The sequence below is a fragment of the Podarcis bocagei genome (genome assembly GCF_964188305.1).
Source record: "Podarcis bocagei genome assembly, chromosome: 12".
NCBI classification, from domain to species: Eukaryota; Metazoa; Chordata; class Lepidosauria; order Squamata; family Lacertidae; genus Podarcis; species Podarcis bocagei.
In genome coordinates, this window is record NC_138137.1 from 17,836,748 (window position 1) to 17,858,780 (window position 22,033).

At 43.5% G+C, this 22,033-nt stretch overlaps 1 protein-coding gene across 9 annotated transcripts in view; it reads right to left on the reverse strand.

Annotated features, from left to right (window-relative positions):
- RBMS3 (RNA binding motif single stranded interacting protein 3) overlaps positions 1-22,033 on the reverse strand; it is a gene marked incomplete at its 3' end in the record, with an annotated part of 773,357 nt that overhangs the window by 364,207 nt on the left and 387,117 nt on the right. For all 9 annotated transcript variants that reach the window (XM_081164680.1, XM_081164679.1, XM_081164684.1 and 6 more), the window contains one exon: positions 3,218-3,393. In XM_081164680.1, the coding sequence (XP_081020806.1) occupies positions 3,218-3,393 (176 nt within the window). The remainder of the gene's footprint in view (positions 1-3,217; positions 3,394-22,033) is intronic.

The window sequence follows — 22,033 nt, forward strand, 5'->3', positions numbered from 1 at the left end:
CGACGTGGCAGGGCTTTGTTGCAGAGAAAGCCAACCCCTTCAAGCTTCCTTATTCAACAGGCCATGCGTGCATACTCCTTCCAGAGGCAGATTTAAGGGAGCGTGGCCAGTTCGCCAGCATAGAATTGCACAGTTGGAAGGGACTCTGAGGGTCATCTAAGTCCAACCCCCTACAAAATAGGAATCTCAACTAAAGCATCCAAGCTTGCTCCATTTCCCATGTGACAGCCCTTTAGATATCTGAAGACTGCTATCATATCTCCTCTCAGTCTGCTCTTTGCCAAGCTAAACAAACCCAATTCCTTCAACCCTTCCTCACAAGGCTTGATTTCCTTCTCCTTTATCATGTTGGTTGTCCTCCTCTCCAAACATCCCAGCTTGTCAATATCATTCTTAAATTGTGGTGCCCAGAACTGGACACGGTACAATGCTTTAAATATGTCTTTATTCTATGTTAAATTGCATCGTTTTGTCATTTTGTTATATATATATATGGTGCCCTGGGCTCCTTTGTGAGGAAGGGCAGGATGCAAATTTAATAAATAAAGTGAAAATGAAAATAAGTAAGTTTCATTTCCCCTGCCAAGCTGCTCCAACCCAACCATCTGCTCAAAGTTCTTGCTAAATGTTCTTGCTACACTGTTCAGTGTTGGCTTCAAGCCAAAAGCAGCATACAAACTCAAATAACTTTATCTGAAGCTCAAAAGGATGCACCATGAATAGGAACAAAACAACAAGCACAGACAACAAAGCATGTCTATAGATCCCTGCTAGCTGCAGACTCACAGCTTTAGACCCAACAATCAGGAAGTGATCTTTGAAAAATTCAGCAATGCTTCCTTACTGAATGGTTCCATACATCACACACCCTTTGCTCCAGCTATGGAAGCTCCTCCTATGGCTCTAGATACCAGGACACCTCTGAATAGCGGAAATACAACAGAGAAAAACTGCTGCTGCATCCCTTCCATGTTGCTTTCCCAGTGTCACTTCACTTGGTAAGTCAATGCTGGAATCAGTGTCTTTCCCCACAGTCATGATTAAGGCATTTCCACCGACAGAGAGGCTTCTGCCCATTTCCTCTGCTTAGCCAATCAAAATATTCACTACCAGCAAGCTCCCACTGCTGCCTCCAGCATCTCTCTCCCACCACCGAAATGCCTGTCAGGCCCGAAAGGAGGCAGAAATCCAAACAACAGAAGAGGGGCTGACACAAATGTGAACTTTGAGGAAATGCTGCAGAGCCAAGGCAGAATTGCACGCTGTTGACAGAAAGAGGGGCCGCCCGAGAGATATAATTGAGTGATTATGGCCTTCTGTTTAAAATATAAAAGTTGACATGGGCTAGGGAACTAAAGCAGACCTACTGAGATTAATGAGCACGACTAAGTTAGGTCCATTAACTTCAACAGGTCTACTCTTGAGTAAAATGCAGTTGCGCACCACCCAGTGCAATTACGGTATATCCAGAAGTGAGGCGCATACATTAGTCCATCACAAGACTTCAATGCTTAAAGGTAAAGGTACCCCTGGCCATTAGGTCCAGTTGCAGACGACTCTGGGGTTACGGCGCTCATCTCGCTCTATAGGCTGAGGGGGCCGGCGTTTGTCCGCAGACATCTTCCGGGTCATGTGGCCAGCATTACTAAGCTGCTTCTGGCGAACCAGAGCATCACATGGAAACACTGTTTATCTTCCTGCCGGAGCGGTACCTATTTATCTACTTGCATTTTGACATGCTTTCGAACTGCTAGGTGGGCAGGACCAAGCAACGGGAGCTCACCCCGTCGCGGGGATTCGAACCGCAACCTTCTGATTGGCAAGCCCTACTCCCCATTTGGAGGATGTGGGTGGTGCTGTGGTCTAAACCACTGAGCCCCCGGGCTTGCCGATCAGAGTGTTGGCGGTTCAAATCCCCACAACGGAGTGAGCTCCCATTGCTCTGTCCCAGCTCCTGCCAACCTAGCAGTTCAAAAGCAAGCCAGTGCAAGCAGATAAATAGGTACCACTGTAGTGGGAAGGTAAACGGCATTTCTGTGCCCTCTGGTTTCCGTCATGGTGTCCCATTGCGCCAGAAGCGGTTTAGTCATGGTGGCCACATGACTCGGAAAGCTGTCTGGGGACAAACACCGGCTCCCTCAGCCTGAAAGCGAGATGAGCGCCGCAACCCCATAGTCGTCTTTGACTGGACTTACCTGTCCAGGGGTCCTTTACCTTACCTTTTTTACCTTTACTCGCCATTCCAGGAGGAATAGGAGATTTTTGGCAGTATGAATGCAGCCATGTTTTTTTTATTCATTTGAAGGGGAGATCATGCTGGGGTGGGATGTGCTTAGGAAAGTATTGGCTGCCAGGAATATGCTCACTATGTGTTCAGAGGCAGTCATCTCCCCTTCACACTTCACAAGCTTCTCCACAACACACACCATGCAAACACTGATGTCGCAGTGCCATGTGAAGCAGATTTAAGACTTGCTTTCTTCTGGAAAAGCGGGTAGCGGGGGAGGAGGTTTGCAGCAGGGAGCAGCAAGCACAAATCTCTGTGAGCTGCCACGGGTTCCCCCATAATTTCTCTTTAAAAAAATCCCCTTTGTTTGGTTGCATGAATACTGTCATTCAATGTTCTCTGCTATAATGTTCAGTTACAGAGAGGTATGCAGAAATAAGACACCGATATATTTCAGTCCCTCCGTTTCGTTCCAATTAAGAAGATTTATGGTAGCTCTTGTTCAAAAGAACTTAATTTTGATCCAATGCACTAATCTGGCAGCGTTAAGATTTTCAAGAGGCCATTCCACATATCCTAAAAAGTTGCTGCCGCAATAGCAGAGCGGGGACTTCTATCTGTTGCCTGCCTACCATACCCTCTCTTTTTCAACCCCAGCAAGTTTCCCTAGCAACCACTAATGCATGCCCCCCACCTGGGATCAAGCAGCTGCCTCTCCTTCACACTCTCCAAAGACTCTGCGGGTCAAATTATGCTTCTTCCCAGCTCAGGTTGTCAGGAAGATTTTTATCACACTTGAGCTAAAAAGATGCAAGCACCTTTACCGGGTGCTGCCACTGTCAGCTATACCTTGCACCTAACTACTTCATTTGCACATAAATAAACCTGCCTCTGCGAAGTTAGAAGCTGCTTGGGACAATTTGTCCTTGTAAACGTGACACTCAGGCACATGCCTTAGCCACCGGAAGGGTAACAAATCACTATACTTACGGCTGGCACAGCTTGATAAGGTCCTGGTCGGTGGTGCCGGGTGGAAGGCCTCGGATGTACAGGTTGGTTTTACTCAACTGCTCGCCGCCGCTGCTGCTGTTGCTGCTGTTGTTGTTGCTACTATTAGTACTGGGGCTGGGAGGAGCCATGGGGTGGGGAGCTGGTGCATAGGAATGCTGAAAACAAGAAAGATCATTATTGGCAAAAAAAGAAGAAGAAATAAATAAATAAAAACCATCAGTGGATCAGCGGCATTACAGGAGACAACAGTGTCCCCCTAAGCGATCATGTGAATTTAATGGCAGCTGTGAAGCAACTTCCTCAACCCAAGCCTTTATTGCAAGCCGACATGGTATGAACTAGTTTCCACCTGTCAGGAGCGGGTCAGCAATAAATGACATGGAATAATTTATTAGAAGAACCAAGATCTGTTCAGGAGTGCCAGGCGTAATGAGCATAGCAACTCTTCTCAGTAGGTCTTGAGGCAGTTGCGGGGACTGAAGATCCCTGCCTTCACACAACTAAGTCTCCCTCTGTCTCAGGTCCTTCCCAAGCAATCTGAGACTACGCTGGTGTTCTGTCCTCTTTATACCTCTCCTGGTCCTGGGAAATGGGGGCAGGGAGCTTGTAGCAGCAAGCGGGGCAGATACCCTGGCTTCTTCACCAGCCTGACTCATCTCTGCCTCTTGGCCTCTCCTCGCCTGCTACCCCTTCTGCTTCTAGACTTCTCTCTGTCACAGACTCTCCCTGCTCACTAAACCCTGTTACCTCTTCAGCTTCTGACACCTCCTCCTCCCAGGTTTCTCCCTCTGACCACTCATCACTGTCCCGCCACCACTCATTGGGCTCTGAGCCTTCTTCTTCCCTGGGGGTTCCACAGCTGATGCCTCCCACCATTCCTCTGCAGCCAGCCAGTCCACGAAACCACCCCCTTGAAGCTGAAATGATTTCAGTAAGACATCAAAGCAGTGGTAGCTAGTGCCCTTGGGGACTGGAATGGCGAAAGGCCGGGGTGGGGAAGGCAATGGTAAGGAGAACCGAAGCCAATGACAAGTGGTCAACTAATTCTAGTGATGTCACTGTCCTCCTCTCTGCTGAGTTCTGCAAGGGCAAAACTAAGGAGGAAGAAGTTGACAGCCATGGCAAGCCCAAGGGTTGGTTGGTTGTAAAGAGGCAGGCAATGGAGAGCTAGCTAAGTGCATCTCGCTGATGGACTACCCTCTACTGCATTTATGGAAGCACCATGCCATTGTCTCAAGGTTAGATTTAGGCCACTCCACTGCACTGAACATATAGTGACAAAGCATATAGATAGATATAGATATAGCTTCCTACTGATTGTAAGCCACCTTGGATGCTCCTATCTACTACATACAACACAAAAGCAGGATATAAGTATTTTCACACAAGCCACTCAAGATATGCCTGAAGTCAGAACATGTAATGCAATATATCTTGTAAGAGAAGAAGTGGGGTGTCAGAGGCATGTCAAACAAAGACCTGTAAAATGAGGAAGCCATCTCAGTGGTAGAATACATGCTTTGCTTGTAGAAGGTCCCAGGTTCAATACCTAGCATCTCAAAGAGAATTAGGTAAGCAGGTAATGGGATGGGAAGAATCCCTAGCGGCTTGAGAACTGGGAGAACCATTCTCAAACTCAAAGGAGACAATCTAGGGCTAGATGAACATATAGTCTATGAGGCAGTTTCCTATATTCCTGTGACTGGCAAACTAAATCTGTCCCTCTACCTCCGATACTGAGCATGTGCTGACTTTCAACCTGTTGTCCAGGCTGTGATATACAAGGAAAAGAGAAATAAAAACAAAAACACATTATATGAGCTCACTATGGAGGATAGTAAGTGAAAATGATCAAAGTTCATTGCCTAGAATAGCTGTCAGAAAGAATGAAGTTACTGCCAAAAGTTCAATCAAGTAATATCATCATTAAAACCCATATCACTGTCATGGCAACAATTAGATATGTTAATAGGCAATAATCTCAAGGATGTGAGGTTCTGGAAATTAAGAACAACCTTCTGCATCCCGGCAAATACAATTCCCACCAGCCTCAGTCAGCATAACCAATTGTCAGGGAAACATGGTCCAACATGGGGGGAGTGAATGCGGTCCCCTTCAGATGCTGGTGGGCTTCAATTACGATTGGCGCCAGACAGCACAGCTAGTGGTCTGGAACAACCTGACCACATTGACTAGCTCTGCTTTGGATGTCATTAAAAAGTCATAAATGAATCACAGGTGGTGGTGGTGTTCTTCAGAATTTGTATGTTGAGAATGGAAGTATTTCGAACTGGAGGAGATAGAGGAAGATGCCAAGGAACAGCAGCAGTGCCTCTTATCACTTCAGACAAATGAAACACGGCTGAGATAAGAGATGGTCATTGAGAAGGTTCTGACAAATGCTGTGATTCAGTACACTATAGGTATTGTTTGAAAACACCTTGTGACAGTGGTTCTCAAAGGGTGGTGTTGTGGCCGGAGAGGATGGCAACTGTGGCAGGAAGATTCAAGGACATTCAAAGAAACATTTCAGTGTAGTATAGTACAGTATTATATCAAAATATTTTTTCTTCTATTTGCAGAATACAGATTGATATTTTCAATATGAGAGCATGAACATCAAGTGATATTAAGGACAATCCTAGTTGTACTTTCCAATTTCTTACAAAAAAATGGTGTGGCGCAAGCAAATTTTATTCTGAAAGTGTGGCCCAGAGAGAAAAAGTTTGAGAATCACTGCCTTATCCATTGTATTGTATTATGAGTATTTATCTTTTTAGCAGTAGGACTATTATCCCACATCATTTATACAGCACTGCATATGTTACCTTAAATATAATTGTCATGGCATGATAGTCCTCTTCACTCTGTTGTGCCTAGCAAAATGATGGCAATAATTATGAAAAATTAACCATGGAATGACTGATCTCTTCCAAGGATGAGCCCCGATAATAATTGCAAATTAATTAACAGTACCTTAAGGTCATATTTAGATATTACAAAGAAACATCAAGTAAGGAAGTTATTGTTTTTAATTTATCTGACATTCTCAACTCAGCATTGTACTTTGCAAATAAGTGCTAACAAAGTAATTATCTCAAAAAATGTATCATTTTATTTTTTTAAAATAGCAATTCTCTCTGAGAACCCAAAACAAGGAAATGGTTTAGTTGTTTTTGAACACAGCTGGAATTATTGCATGCCTTTCATCGAGAAAATATTATCTATCAAAACTAAGTCTATTCAGTTAGTTTTTCACTGGGGAAACAAGGGGGCTTATCAAAATATCAGTGTCTTGCAAAAGAGGAAATAAAAATGGCCAATTTCCATCTAATGGCTAATTCACACAATACTCCTCTTATCCCTCTGAGCATTCCCTAGATCCATGAACACATGCTTACAAGAGTAATTACAATGTAAGAACTGGGTAATTAATCACAGACAGTCAGAAGCAATTCCTGTGACCATAGTGGTACCCCATTCCTGAATATATACCTGGCTGAAAATGTGCATCAACACAGCTACTAAAATCCCACCTTAAAGGTAAAGGTAAAGGGATCCCTGATCATTAGGTTCAGTTGCGGACGACTCTGGGGTTGCGGCGCTCATCTCACTTTACTGGCCGAGGGAGCCGGCGTACAGCTTCCGGGTCATGTGGCCAGCATGGCTAAGCCACTTCTGGCAAACCAGAGCAGCTCACGGAAACGCTGTTTACCTTCCTGCTAGAGCGGTACCTATTTATCTACTTGCACTTTGACGTGCTTTCGAACTGCTAGGTTGGCAGGAGCAGGGACCGAGCAACGGGAGCTCACCCTGTCACGGGGATTTGAACTGCCGACCTTCTGATCAGCAAGCCCTAGGCTCTGTGATTTAACCCACAGCACCACCCGCGTCCCTAAAATCCCACCTTAGTGCTTTCTAAACAAATGATAAGAACATAGATTTATGCCTTTAGGTCTGTGCAAAGGACAGTTGCTCTGAGTCTCATCCCTAGAATGTAAACCACTTTTTTAAAAACACAAGTAGTATGCATATGCATATGTATATATATATAGAGAGAGAGAGGATAAATAATTAAAATGCACATCTCTCTATCTCATAAAATAGCTTTGCCCAATTCTCCAGTGGTGCAGCTTATGATAGTTGCCAAGTTCATCATGGTGCCATAAACATGCACTGCTATGCTGCCAGTGCTTCCTGAATACAGTGGTGCCCCGCAAGACGAATGCCTCGCAAGACGAAAAACTCGCTAGACGAAAGGGTTTTCCGTTTTTGCGTTGCTTCACTAGACGAATTTCCCTATGGGCTTGCTTCGCAAGACGAAAACGTCTTGCGCTTTTTTTAAAAAAGCCGCTTGAAGAGGCGCAGTTGCGACGGACCGTGCTTCGCAAGACGAAAAACATCGCAAGACGAGAAGACTCGCGGAACGAATTCTTTTCGTCTTGCGAGGGACCACTGTACTCTTCTGATTACCCTTCCATAAGTGGCTGTGGCATGGCAAGCACATGGGATGGTGCATGGCACCCTGATAATCTCTCTAGGAGGTGCAGGGATCACAGAACTAGAACTTTTAAAGAGATTCAAGAAGGACACGTGCAACACAGGCTAATCCAGTGTTTCCACAAACCACGGGGGTTCTCTGTATCATTATAAACGCTGAATCATTCACGGGGGGTAAGTGGGAATACTGTACACATGAGAACTATAGTCCAGCATACCTATTCTAAAAGAATTGAAAAATCATTGGGTTAAAAGAGAGAGAGAGAGAGAGAGACTGACAGATTAATTATAGAATTGTTGGGCTTCACCATTCCAAATATTAACTAAAAATGAAGTGTTTTGAGTGACTCATTATTTCAGTCCACCCAGCTTTGGGGCAGGGGACTGAAATGTGTGCCCCCTCTTCCCCGTTATTTAAAGATGAGGGAAAGCATACTGTTGGATTCATTTCACCTGGCTACAGACAGAGCAAGTCATTCCATTTGAGCACTCTGCAGTAAATAAACTGGCCAATGAGCAGAAGTAATGAAATGCTTCAGCTTCCTTATCCAATAGCTAATGATCCGTCAATGCTGAAAGAGAGCCAGTTTTGTTGGGGGGAAATAAAGCAAAACATTTCATCTGATAGGAGGCTAAAGCTGCAGTGTTTTACCGCTGTTATATCGGTCCACATTTTATGTAAGAAACCTTTGATCCCAAACATTTCCCCCTTCTACTGATTTATAACTAAAATACTTTCCTTACAGCAGATGACAGCTCTCTCTCCCCCCCCCCCACCTGTTACCTCTAGATGAAAATCTCAGTCCTCATTTAAGATTTTTGCTTTCTCACCCTGACCTTCTGTTTCCTTGACAGATATCAGTTTAGCAGCTTTGGAGGAGCTCTGCATATTCCAAGTGCCTCCACAACTAACCTTGGTCAACTGGCCATTTGCACATATTAACCTTTGTCTATCTGTGAGATGGCCCTGCGCACAATATCTTTGAAGTGAATGTTGATTCTTATCATAATAAACTAAAAAAACATTGCACAATGTAAGAATGAACACTGTTGAGTCCGATATGCACCATCCATTGCTTGCATAACCACATCTGTATTTATTGTATGAAGGAATATGAGAAGATCACGCTGTAATTCTCTCTGTGAAGAACATCCTTATAAATCCACTTAGTGGGATCATTTAGCTCTCCCAGAGTTGCCCTGCTGGGCATTCAAAAACAGAAGTATTGTCTTTATAGTGGATAGAAAGGGATTATATTCTGGTACGGACTGTGAGTAGGGTTCGTAACTCCTCTTTAACCAAGTTGACCTTCCTCTTAGCAATTTACAGGAACACAATGTTGACTAGTGTTCAGCCTTTACAAACATCTTGCTCCATCCAGATATTGTTATAAAGCAACCATTTGAGATGAGAATAGAAGAATAGAAAAAAGCCACTTATTTTTTTCCTGTAAAGTGTTATTTTCCCCTAGGAAAATTCTATCTGAAAGTATGTGCTTTTCACGCAATCCGGTGCATGCCAAAGGCCAACTGTTTGGTTTCCATGGCTATCTTTCAGAGAGAGTTGCCACTAGCAGGAAGGATATGTAAGATCTAGGTAAATGTAATTCATAGCAGAATCACGGAAATTCACCAATTGACAAATGAATTGATAAGAACTACTCTGGTTTGCAACTGAGAAAGAGGCACTGCTCAAATGAAACATTTCAGCCTTTTACTTGCCAGGGCTGCTGGTCTTGACAGATAAGCAGTAAAAGCACATTGCCCAGCTGGACAATATCTTTTTTTATTTACACTGTATAAATAATTAGTTTCATTGAACTTTGCTAAAGATAGAGAAAACTGTTTCATAAAGGGTTGCAGCCTGACACTAAATGAGATGATTTGCTTGAGGATAAACAGCCCCATATTCTAATATGTCCAGTAGAGTTCAGTGACCGGCAGCACGATCATCAGCAGGATTTGAAATGTGAACTTCTGCTACTCCCTTGCATTGAAGGATGACATTAATATAGCAAACCCCCCAAAAAGTCTATAATGAGGCATTAGCCTCATTGACCTGATCGGCTACCTTCCTGTAGCAACTAGAGTTCTTATGCCTTCATCTCTGGTCCCAGGAAACCTTCCTACCTTCAGGGAAAGAAGTATTTGGACCTCATTCTTACAGTGAAATACAGCTCAGATTACCAAAATGATTTGAGATTATTATTCCCAGAGGCCAAAGGAACAAATATAGGAGCAGTGATGCCTCCAGAACTGCAACATTTATTTTACTTTTTTATTATAATGTATATTATTTTAAGATATACTCCCCCTATTAATGCTATTGCAAAACTACTGAAGGTGGCTTAAAGCATTGAAAGAAGAGCTTTCCAAACTTTTCATGTTGGTGACACACTTTTTAGACATGCATCATTTTGCGACACAGTAATTCAGTTTTACTAGTAAACCAGAGGTTTAACTGACCCCTTTCCAGCCCTGGGAGGAGCATGGGGTGTGTTTGCGCGACACACCTACACACTGCAACCGACACAATAATGTGTCACAACACATGGTTTGGGAAGCTCTGATTGAAAGATCGGTTCCATTTAGGTTGGCACAATAAAGTGGATTAAAGAACTCTGCCGCTCAATGATTTTTTTTTGTGCTTAGAAAAGTGGCAAGGATATGCGCTGAAAAGTGGGGGATGAATGAACACACAAATCAGGATAAATGCTCAATAAAGATAATACATTGTCTAACCTCCACATCAGCTATGTGCAAGCAAATCAGGATGAATGATCAATATACAGGTCATCTGGAGGAGCCCAGATTCACCATATGATAATATAACAGCATTAACAGCAAATCATAAAATAGGCAGGCACAGCAAATGACAACTTCATCCACTAAGTGGACAAGTAAAAATCCCTAGCCTCCCAGGTGAAAAATCTGCCAATATGAAAAAGTCTTCACAAGTCAACAGATGGCAGCCAGAGAAGAGACCATCTCGACATCACTGGGTAAATGGTTCCACAATACTGGTGATACCACTAAGAAGGCCCTGCCTACCAGCTATGCTCACACCATAGAGGGAACACAAGGAAGGGCCTCTTCATTTGATCACAAGGAACAGGCAGTCTTCTTGAACGGGCGACACAGAAGCTAAACCAAAGGTTAGCTTAGTGTATCATCCAAACTGGTGATCACTGTACAGTGGTACCTCAGGTTAAGAACTTAATTTGTTCTGGAGGTCCGTTCTTAACCTGAAACTGTTCTTAACCTGAGGTACCACTTTAAATAATGGGGCCTCCCACTGCCACCATGCGATTTCTGTTCTCATCCTGAAGCAAAGTTCTTAACCCAAGGTACTATTTCTGGGTTAGTTGAGCCTGTAACCTGAAGCATCTGTAACCCAAGGTACCACTGTAATGGTCTTTCATCTCTAAACATGATCTCTAGCCAATTTTTGTCCTATGGTTAAAAAGACCAGGAAGGAGCAAAACAAGACCTGTTTTTAGAAAAGGACCTCCTCTATATGGCTTACCATGATGTACAAAGCAAGTTCATGTGTAAGGCAGAAATACTACTGAGTCTTGCCAATGACAAATACCACCAAGTCTCTGGTTGTTAAGTCTTCTTCAGAAACCATTAGATTTTCTGCAGCTCATATTGAGGAACATTTGGCTCACATGCTATTTTTCCTTGTTCAATTGCACACTCGGTGATGGTCATTATGCCTTTGCAATAAGTGGTAACATCTGAGGAAGCCCCAATGTTCAATGAAATTAAAAGCAAAAACATTCCACCTCCCTAGGCACAACGCTCAAATTGACCCTACAAAACAACAAAGCAACGAAACAGAAACAGAAACAGAAGCACAAGATCCCTAATGGATAATTGCACTCACAATGATATATCACTGAGTGAAAATGGGCAAAAGATTATGCCAAAGGGAACATTTGCAAACACACTTTTATGCTTACGCAGCTAATTCTCTAATCAAATTTTATACCTCACCAAACTCTAGTAAGCAACGTAAGAAAAATGAAGGTACTAGGGCTAAGATTCTTAGTGGATTATATTATCCAAATGCAAACCAGTAACAGCACAGGAACACAACATATAAGGGTGAGTAGGTTAATACTAATACTACTACTATTACTTTTAATTAATTGTTTGTTATGAAGCATCTTGAAACAATGAGACGTTATTTGTGTGAATGCAATTAACATGCATATTTATGATATGTAAATAGTGCTAGGGAAGCCTGAATATCGTCAGGACCTTGGTGGGTGAGGAAGTTTAACTCTCTCACACAAACCCTGCCAGGGTCTTGACAAAAGCCTCTTCTCCGAAGCTGCTGTTTGCATCTCAAGGGAATGTGCCATTGTTGTGAATGGAAACTTCCTCCGAAATTTAGGCGAGTGCTTTTCGTTGGGACCTCAGCATGGTGAGAAAATGTGTGAGGCTGCCCAGGCTTCTCCAAAGCTGCTATTTACAGAAGAAACACACGTGAGCGAGTGTAGATTGAACTAGTTCAGGTACGAGTTTTCTTTCATGCTCACTAAACATTTGTTTTTCAGCAGACAAAGATACTTTACTTAGCAAAGTTGTCTTAGACTCCTTCCCTTCCCCAGGGCTACAACTGTGCCTAATGCACAAAGATACGGCGACTCAGGCTTTCAGAGGATCTCCTGGGTGCTGTGGCTTTCCCAATCGCAAAGGTCATGTTAAAAACTAGGATGTGGGACATAGACTGCCAGGAACTAATCTTAGCTGCGGAAAAAAACATGTTCCCCTCTTTATTTTCAACTCTCTTGGGTGCAGGAATTTAACCTTAATTATTTACAATTTTTATTTAACCCACAAGAAAGAAGGGCTTTTTCGCTGGCTAGGTTCAATTCTAATCCTTCTAACCTCCTTTGGGGTAGTTTGCGGGTATGGCAGAAGGAGATAGGATCTGCCCATGTGATGCCCACCTGGTGGAAACTCTAGCTCACATGGCCCTTAAATGTAAAATGTATGATGATCTCTGCCAACAATTCTTAGACCCTCTATGTATTCCATAAAGAAGGCTGGTCGCCGAAGAATTGATGCTTTTGAATTATGGTGCTGGAGGAGACTCTTGAGAGTCCCATGGACTGCAAGAAGCTCAAACCTCTCCATTCTGAAGGAAATCAGCCCTGAGTGCTCACTGGAAGGACAGATCCTGAAGCTGAGGCTCCAATACTTTGTCCACCTCATGAGAAGAGAAGACTCCCTGGAAAAGACCCTGATTTTGGGAAAGATGGAGGACACAAGGAGAAGGGGACGACAGAGGACGAGATGGTTGGACAGTGTTCTCGAAGCCACAAACATGAGTCTGACCAAACTGCGGGAGGCAGTGGAAGACAGGAGTGCCTGGCGTGCTCTGGTCCATGGGGTCATGAAGAGTCGGACATGACTAAACAACAACAACAACAAAATGTATTCCAACATGGAAACCAGAGACAGAGGTTATACGCTTCTTATTACAGGGGAGAGACCAGGAGCTCACCAAGACAGTAGCTAAGATCCTCAGTAGCTTAAGAAAAAATCCTTAAATAAGAGACATGGGGGAAGGATTAATGGACTTCAATGTCTGTACACTAATGCGCAAAGCATGGGAAATAAACAAGATGAGCTTGAGCTCTTGGTACAGCAAACTAAATATGACATAATAGGCATCACTGAAACCTGGTGGGATAAGTCCCACGATTGGAATGTAATAATGGGGGGATACAATCTATTTCGGAGAAACAGACCAGACAAGAAAGGAGGAGGAGTGGCGTTATATGTCAGGGATGTGTATACCTGTGAAGAGATCCAAGATTTAGAACCTCAAAGCCAAAGTGAGAGCATTTGGGTCAAAATTAAGGGAGAGAAGAATAACAGAGACCTCATTGTGGGAGTTTACTATAGATCCCCAAGCCAAACGGAGGACATAGATGATGCCTTCCTGGAACAGATGGCCAAGCATGCAAAAGGAAGGGAGATAGTAGTAATGGGGGACTTCAATTACCCGGATATTTGTTGGATGTCAAACTCAGCCAAGAGCATAAGGTCAAACAGATTCCTCACTGGCCTTGCAGACAACTTCATTGTCCAGAAAGTGGGAGAAGCAACAAGAGGAACAGCCATTTTAGATCTGGTCCTAACCAATGTTGATGACCTGGTTAGTGGGGTAGAAGTGGAAGGATCATTAGGCGCGAGTGATCATGCTCTTCTGAAGTTTACTATACAGCGGAAAGGAGCAGCCAAGCATACTAGGACTCAATTTCTTGACTTTAAGAAAGCCGACTTCATAAAACTTAGGGAAGTGCTGGGTGAGATCCCATGGACAGTAATACTAAAAGGAAAGGGAGTTCATGATGGCTGGGAGTTTGTTAAGAGGGAGATAGTAAAAGTACAACGTCAGGCAATACCAATGAGACGGAAACATGGAAGGTGCCTAAAGAAGCCAGGGTGGCTATCTAAAGAACTTTTAACTGAGTTAAGATTAAAAAAGGATGTGTACAAAAAATGGAAAAGGGGGGAAACCACCAAAGAGGAATTCAAACAAATAGCCAGCACGTGTAGACACAAAGTCAAAAAAGCTAAAGCACAGAATGAACTCCGGCTTGCTAGAGAGGTTAAAAGCAACAAAAAAGGCTTTTATGGGTATGTTCGTAGCAAAAGGAAGAACAAAGAAACAGTGGGGTCACTCAGAGGAGAAGATGGTGAAATGCAAACAGGGGACACAGAAGGGCTGAACTCCTCAATGCCTTCTTTGCCTCAGTCTTCTCCGATAAAGAAAACAATGCCCGACCTGAAGAATTTGGAGCAAATGATTCAGCAAAGGAAACACAGCCCAGAATAACTAAGGAGATAGTACAAGAATACTTGGCTAGTTTAGATGTATTCAAGTCTCCAGGGCCAGATGAACTGCATCCAAGAGTATTAAAAGAACTGGCAGATGTGATCTCAGAACCACTGGCAGTCATCTTTGAGAATTCCTGGAGAACAGGCGAAGTCCCGGCAGACTGGAGGAGGGCAAAGGTTGTCCCTATTTTCAAAAAGGGGAAAAGAGAGGACCCAAATAATTACCGCCCAGTCAGTCTGACATCAATACCAGGGAAGATTCTGGAGCAGATCATTAAGAAAACAGTCTGTGAACACCTAGAAAGGAATGCTGTGATCACCAATAGTCAGCATGGATTTCTGAAAAATAAGTCATGTCAGACTAACCTGATCTCGTTTTTTGACAGAATTACAAGCCTGGTAGATGAAGGGAACTCAGTGGATATAGCCTACCTTGATTTCAGTAAGGCATTTGACAAGGTGCCTCATGATATTCTTGTTAAGAAGCTGGTAAAATGCGGTCTTGACTATGCTACCACTCAGTGGATTTGTAACTGGCTGACTGACCGAACCCAAAGGGTGCTCATCAATAGTTCCTCTTCATCCTGGAGAAGAGTGACTAGTGGGGTGCCACAGGGTTCTGTCTTGGGCCCGGTCTTATTCAACATCTTTATCAACGACTTGGATGATGGACTCAAGGGCATCCTGATCAAATTTGCAGATGACACCAAACTGGGAGGGGTGGCTAACACCCCAGAGGACAGGATCACACTTCAAAACGACCTTGACAGATTAGAAAACTGGGCCAAAACAAACAAGATGAATTTTAACAGGGAGAAATGTAAAGTATTGCACTTAGGCAAAAAAAATGAGAGGCACAAATACAAGATGGGTGACACCTGGCTTGAGAGCAGTACATGTGAAAAGGATCTAGGAGTCTTGGTTGACCACAAACTTGACATGAGCCAACAGTGTGACGCGGCAGCTAAAAAAGCCAATGCAATTCTGGGCCTCATCAATAGGAGTATAGCATCTAGATCAAGGGAAGTAATAGTGCCACTGTATTCTGCTCTGGTCAGACCTCACCTGGAGTACTGTGTCCAGTTCTGGGCACCACAATTCAAGAAAGACACAGACAAACTGGAACGTGTCCAGAAGAGGGCAACCAAAATGGTCAAAGGCCTGGAAACGATGCCTTATGAGGAACGGCTAAGGGAGCTGGGCATGTTTAGCCTGGAGAAGAGAAGGTTAAGGGGTGATATGATAGCCATGTTCAAATATATAAAAGGATGTCACATAGAGGAGGGAGAAAGGTTGTTTTCTGCTGCTCCAGAGAAGCGGACACGGAGCAATGGAGCCAAACTACAAGAAAGAAGATTCCACCTAAACATTAGGAAGAACTTCCTGACAGTAAGAGCTGTTCGACAGTGGAATTTGCTGCCAAGGAGTGTGGTGGAGTCTCCTACTTTGGAGGTCTTTAAGCAGAGGCTTGACAACCATATGTCAGGAGTGCTCTGATGGTGTTTCCTGCTTGGCAGGGGGTTGGACTCGATGGCCCTTGTGGTCTCTTCCAACTCTATGATTCTATGATTCTATGATTTGATTTTTTGTCGCCGAAGTGCGCTACAGGATCCTGCCCTTGCTGGAGACCCACAGAGATGAAATAGATTGCTTGCCTCTTCTTCCCTTTGGAAAATGACTGTACTGTTGAAATGGTGACAAGGTCACATTGGCCTATTCATTCTGAATGTTTGTAAGTGATGCCAATAAAGGTTTGATGATGAACTAGTTCAGGCTGGTTCAGAGTGACTGGGGGGCTTATCTAAGGCAATGTGGGTATCCTCTGAGGAGTCCTCAACCCAAGACTTGGAGCCACATCAGTGCTCCTAAAATCATTACATTTCCCCAAACTATTCATATAAAGACAGGAGCAAGGAGCAAGGGAGAGAGGAGGGGTTGTGTTTTTCTGTATGACAATTCTAGTTTCTAATCAGGGATTTGATTTGATTTTTTGCAGGATGCACTTACTTCCGATCACAGTGCTTCTCAGAGGAATGCAGAAGGAAGGAACTTGTCCACTGTCCAGGGGCACTTCTATAGTACAGCTTATTTTCATATGAATTGCCCACCAAACGGCATAGGAGGGGGATATGTGAATCATTTTTAGCCACTCCTAAACTCTTCAGTGCTGTCCTTGCAAGAAATTCTATGCATCCACTAGTCTTTTTTTAACTTTATTTATCCCCTCAGAATGGACTAGCATACTGTCAAATTCAATCTAGTTCTGGGGGAAATGTAGTAGCTTATAAGTGGTTCTGTTAAAATTAAGCAAAGCAAAATTTATAAGGTGCCCAGCACAAAAATCCCTGCACCTATTTGTCTGAAATTCAAAATGTTTTGGCCTCTCATAGGCAGTGGGTGAGAGGCTACAATGTCTGCAAATTTCATCCAATTCAGTCAAAAGGTAATGGATTTGTAGACTTCTTTATATCCTCTAACAGTGAATGGGGAGAAACAGAACTTTGCTTTTCCTGAGGCGAAATTCTGATTCAGACCAAAAAGCAAAATGAGCAAGCAGCCAGCAAAACCATCCAAGCCAAACTGGACCACTTTCCAAATCATGTTGTGAACTAAATTTCCTGTTTAGTTCACACCAAATGTTATTATGCTGTTATTGGGATCTCTTTAAATGCAAATAAAGAACCCGGGAACTTGACAGGATGGCCATTCTCAAAAAAAGAAAGAAGCAAAACTGAAAAATATTAGTGGATTTCTGTCATTTGATCAACAGACCAGCTTTATGTTTATAAGGCTAAAAAGCTTTAAGCCACTGCTGTATGTGCCTTTTCAAATTCCTGGGTCTGAATCTTGTCACGCATAGGAAGAAAGCTGGAGGTATCTATCAAACTTTTCTTGGAAATCCCCACCACCAATTGAACTGTTAGGTCAGTTACCAGGCATAAATTCCCTTACTGTAGACATGACTTAATTCATGCTTTGTCCATCTCCATTGCTGGCATCCTGGGCCCAGGTGGAATTTGTACTGACCACTAGCTTGGGGCAGGAACTTGTTGCTTCCTGGAAACTTTCGATTTTGGTGCTCCCAGAAGCGACATTAGTTTTCAAGTTCCTCCCATCTGGCTTGAAACTAGAGATGCTCTTGGCGTTGTCTGTCGCAAGACTTCTATTCATTTTTAAAATACTTCTTGCCCTTTTCTTATCCCTCTGTCTGGCAGCCAGAACCACTTCTTTTGCCTACACCTACTTATTAAAAGGGACGTGGGTGGTGCTGTGGGTTAAACCACAGAGCCTAGGACTTGCTGATCAGAAGGTCGGCGGTTCAAATCCCCGCGGCGGGGTGCGCTCCCGTTGCTCGGTTCCTGCTCCTGCCAACCCTCGGCCAATAAAGGGAGATGAGCGCCGCAACCCCAGAGTCGGTCACGAATGGACCTAATGGTCAGGGGTCCCTTTACCTTTTTACTTATTAATGTGTGAAGCACCTGCCTTTTCTTCGTGGAGGCAGAGTCCAGATTAAACTCCAGCCGTGATTCAATTTCACCACTGGTTCCATGCTACCTTACTATTTCCTAACTTTCACTGTTTTCTATGGCGTGTACGTTCATTTCATTTGCATGAAAACTTGAAAGAGTTCACAATTAACTGGATGAACGATTGGGGTAATTTGTGATTTTTAAGGTGCATTCAATTAATCAACCTGATTGGAATTTGACTTAAAATTAATTAGACCTCGATTGCAACTGATTTCCAGTTCATGATCACATGAATTGATTCCTGAATTGATTCCCATGAATGTTTTTGTCACGCCCCTCGCACTGCGACCTGACAATAAATTTGATCGTTTAAACCCCACTTCTGAGTGTAATTGAAGCTCTTTTTGCCTCCTAAGCAGAGAGACTAAGGCAGAGGGGCAGCACCAAGAGAACTATCTTGAGGATATTTCTTAAAAACACATCCTGTGTTTTATGTGAGCTCCAGTTCCTATAAAAAAAACCATTTATTTTTCATTTCAAAACTGCATTTTTTCTTCACACTAACTGTTTTGACTGGGCTAGCCAGTCAAGAGGAATAATTTGTGGGTTCTTTAATAAAAGGTTTATAACTAATACCTGACAGTCTGGAGAAAACAGTAGTATAAAATTCTATCACTTTTATAAGTTTTTTAAAAAGAAGCTTTGAGGGTGAACTGAATGGGAAACAGGAGTTAGGAAGCAACTTTGCTTGTCCATCAAGTGGCAGATATTTTCAGCTATGCTAAGAGAAAAAATTCACAACCCCTGTGTTGCTTTAGTTTAGAAAGATTTACGACCTTTAAAAGTAGGAAGGACAGACAGTACAAGATTACAGTAATTAAGGCAAGAGATACTAATGATTGCAGAAGTGTCTTGGCAGTGAAAATAGGAGCCATTTTGGCAGAACTGAATACTAAGGGTTCATCCTGGAGTCATAGCCAGAGTATGTCGAGAACTTGGTCAGTTTTGGAAAAGATGAACAGAGAGATAAAACTAAGTGGAGAAACTGGAAGTTTCTGCGAAGCTAAGACATGGATGAAATACAAAGAAGTAGATCAAACAAGGACAAAATAAAAATTAAAAATAATAAAATCAAGACAAAGGAGTCCAAAGCAGTGCTGGATAAGCACAGAAGTGAGACAATCAATTCAGAACCATTCCTAATGTTCAGAGTGTAGTAATCTCAACCCCCTGCGGCTGAGGTGCTGGTACTTTTTTCCATTGCTGAAAAACAAGGAGAATTAGAGGTGACACAGAAAGACGTGCTGAAGTTAATTTAGAGGTCCCTCCTCAGGTGAAATGGGACACAGGTGGCACTGTGGGTTAAACCACAGAGCCTCTTGGGCTTGCCGATCAGAAGGTCGGCAGTTCGAATCCCCGCAACGGGGTGAGCTCTCGTTGCTCGGTCCCTGTTCCTGCCAACCTAGCAGTTCGAAAGCACGTCAAAGTGCAAGTAGATAAATAGGTACCACTCCAGTGGGAAGGTAAACGGCGTTTCCGTGCGCTGCTCTGGTTCGTCATGCTGGCCACATGACCCGGAAGCTGTACGCCGGCTCCCTCGGCCAATAAAGTGAGAATAGCGCCGCAACCTCAGAGTCTGCCACGACTGGACCGAAAGGTCAGGGGTCCCTTTACCTTTTACCTCAGGTGAAACAATGAAGATATTTCAAGGAAAACAAAAAGAATAGCCAAATTTCTCAGGAGAGACCACCTGACAGACCTGGTATCAACATGAATGCAACTGCTCATTAGGGTATAGTCATACAAATCTCACCAGCATTAGCTGCTCCAGTCTGGGAAATAATATCATATAATGGCCAATGTTGATCAAATCTGGGACTAAAGGTGGTTGTAACTTTCGTCTAAAGCAAAATACAAGGCAATTTTCAAGGTTTGTTAGGGAAACATACGAAATATTTGAGAAGCACTGGGAAAGCAAAAGAAGTTTGGAAAAGTCAAAAAAAATTTGACATAAGTTTTCTACCTCTCCCAAAGGAGACTAGAACTTCCTTTGTTGGGCTGCATCAGAAACCAGTTCGAATGGCAGGTTTTTATTTGTTTTTAACACAAAGGATTTCTGGAAGCTCCTTTGCCTGGGACTTTGGAGAGCAACCTTCCAGCTCAAGAAGACAACACTTGGCTAGATGAATGGTTTTCATTATATATAGATATGTGTGTGTGTGTGTGTGTGTGTGTGTGTGTGTGTGTGTGTAGTATTGTAGGTTCACAGGCATCTGGTTGGCTATTGTGAGAAAAGGATGACGGACTAGATGGGCCACTGGGCTAATTCAGCAGGCTGTTTTTATGAATAACTAATGGAAATCTGCTTAAGATGGCTCCAGTATCGACAATTTGTCAATATCAAAAATTTGTGAATGAGAGCAAGCTCAGTTCTGCACTAGACCAGGCAACCTCATGGAGTATCCTTAAAATGTTAGCACCTGTCAGGGGTTCAGGGACAGAGGCACAGGTGAGGGGGGAGACGGAGAGCGATGGGGAAGAATCCCAGGACTGTGAGGAAAAGGAGGACAATGACTTGAGGTCTTCCATGAGTCTCTCAAGTGAATCGGAGGATTCCCAGAAGGGGGCGCCCCTAGTCAGGCCAAGGGGGTTCACAGGGGGGACATGCCAGGAGCAGGGAAGCAGCAGGGAAACCCCGAGTGGGAGTGGGAGATCGGGGCCGGCTTCCCAGCAGGAACGAAGTGAAGAGAGTGGAGTTCCCAGTGTGACACACGGAGCAGAGCAGGAAGGAGACAGGGGAAGGAGATCGGGGCAGAATGTCCTGCCGGAAGAGGCGGAGAGTAGTACAGGGAGTAGTGTAAGTGTCAAGAGGAAGGTCAGGGGTAGCGAACGCGCGCCAAGTTCAAATGTGGAGGCGCGCGGAAATGGAGAGAGCCCGGAGGAGGAGCCTGGCCCCAAAGCACGAAGGAGGGGGGAACAGGCATCTGAGGAATCCGCTTCAGGAGAGAGCAGGAGAGAAGGGACCCAGGGGGGCAGAAAGACCCTGTGGAAAAGGAAAGACAGGAAGAGGTGGACTAGCACAAGCCTCTTAAGCTGGTGTAGGGGCGGGACCAATTCAGAGGGGACTTAAAACGTCTAGGCTAAGAGACGCGGGGCTGCGCGCCTCGGTTGTGAAAGCAACAATGAACTGCAATAAACATCCTTGTATATAAGAAGAACCTGGCGTTGGTCTTTTGTGAGCTGAGACCTGAGGCAGCCCTGACAGTACCCATGTCCCTTACCTTTCATCAGTCAAGACAAGATCACAAAATCTAATACAAAAGAGAGAGAGAGAGAGAGAGATGGGAAAACTGATCCTTATATTCAGAATCATGTCATGCAGTACCTTAAAGCCTAACAGCTTTATTATGGGGTAGACCATTCCTGTGGATTAGGCTGCACTTATCACATATATTGCCACAATAATGTTATTCTGGTATTATAGTAACACAATAGCAGTAAGAAAAAGAGAGCATTAAATGGTTGGCTTGTATTTTGAGAGCAACACATTTACCATAAACCAATAATTAACTCAAAGAGTGGCAAAAGATTTTTATTAAAAATGGGGGAAATGAGACGGTAGCGAGGAAAATTAAAGGCTTTATTGTCATTTGGATATTTGTTTAATGTGGTGCTTTTGACACATTTACCTTCCAGGCTTCTTTATAACAAGCCATCATATAACCTCTTTAGTCTTCTTGAAACAAAACCAGTCTGCCCCCCCCACTAAAATAAATAAATACACAACAACATCCTTTGCTGTTAACGTCTATTAGCAAGCATTTAGTACTGGTAATTTGCATTAATGTAAAAAAAAAAAAAGACATCTTCTTAGCATTCGTTTCAAAACTGTCCTCGGTGCAGTGATTCATGGAGGAAATTAATAGCTATCATTTTACCAGCAACAGTTCAGCAGTAGTCTGCT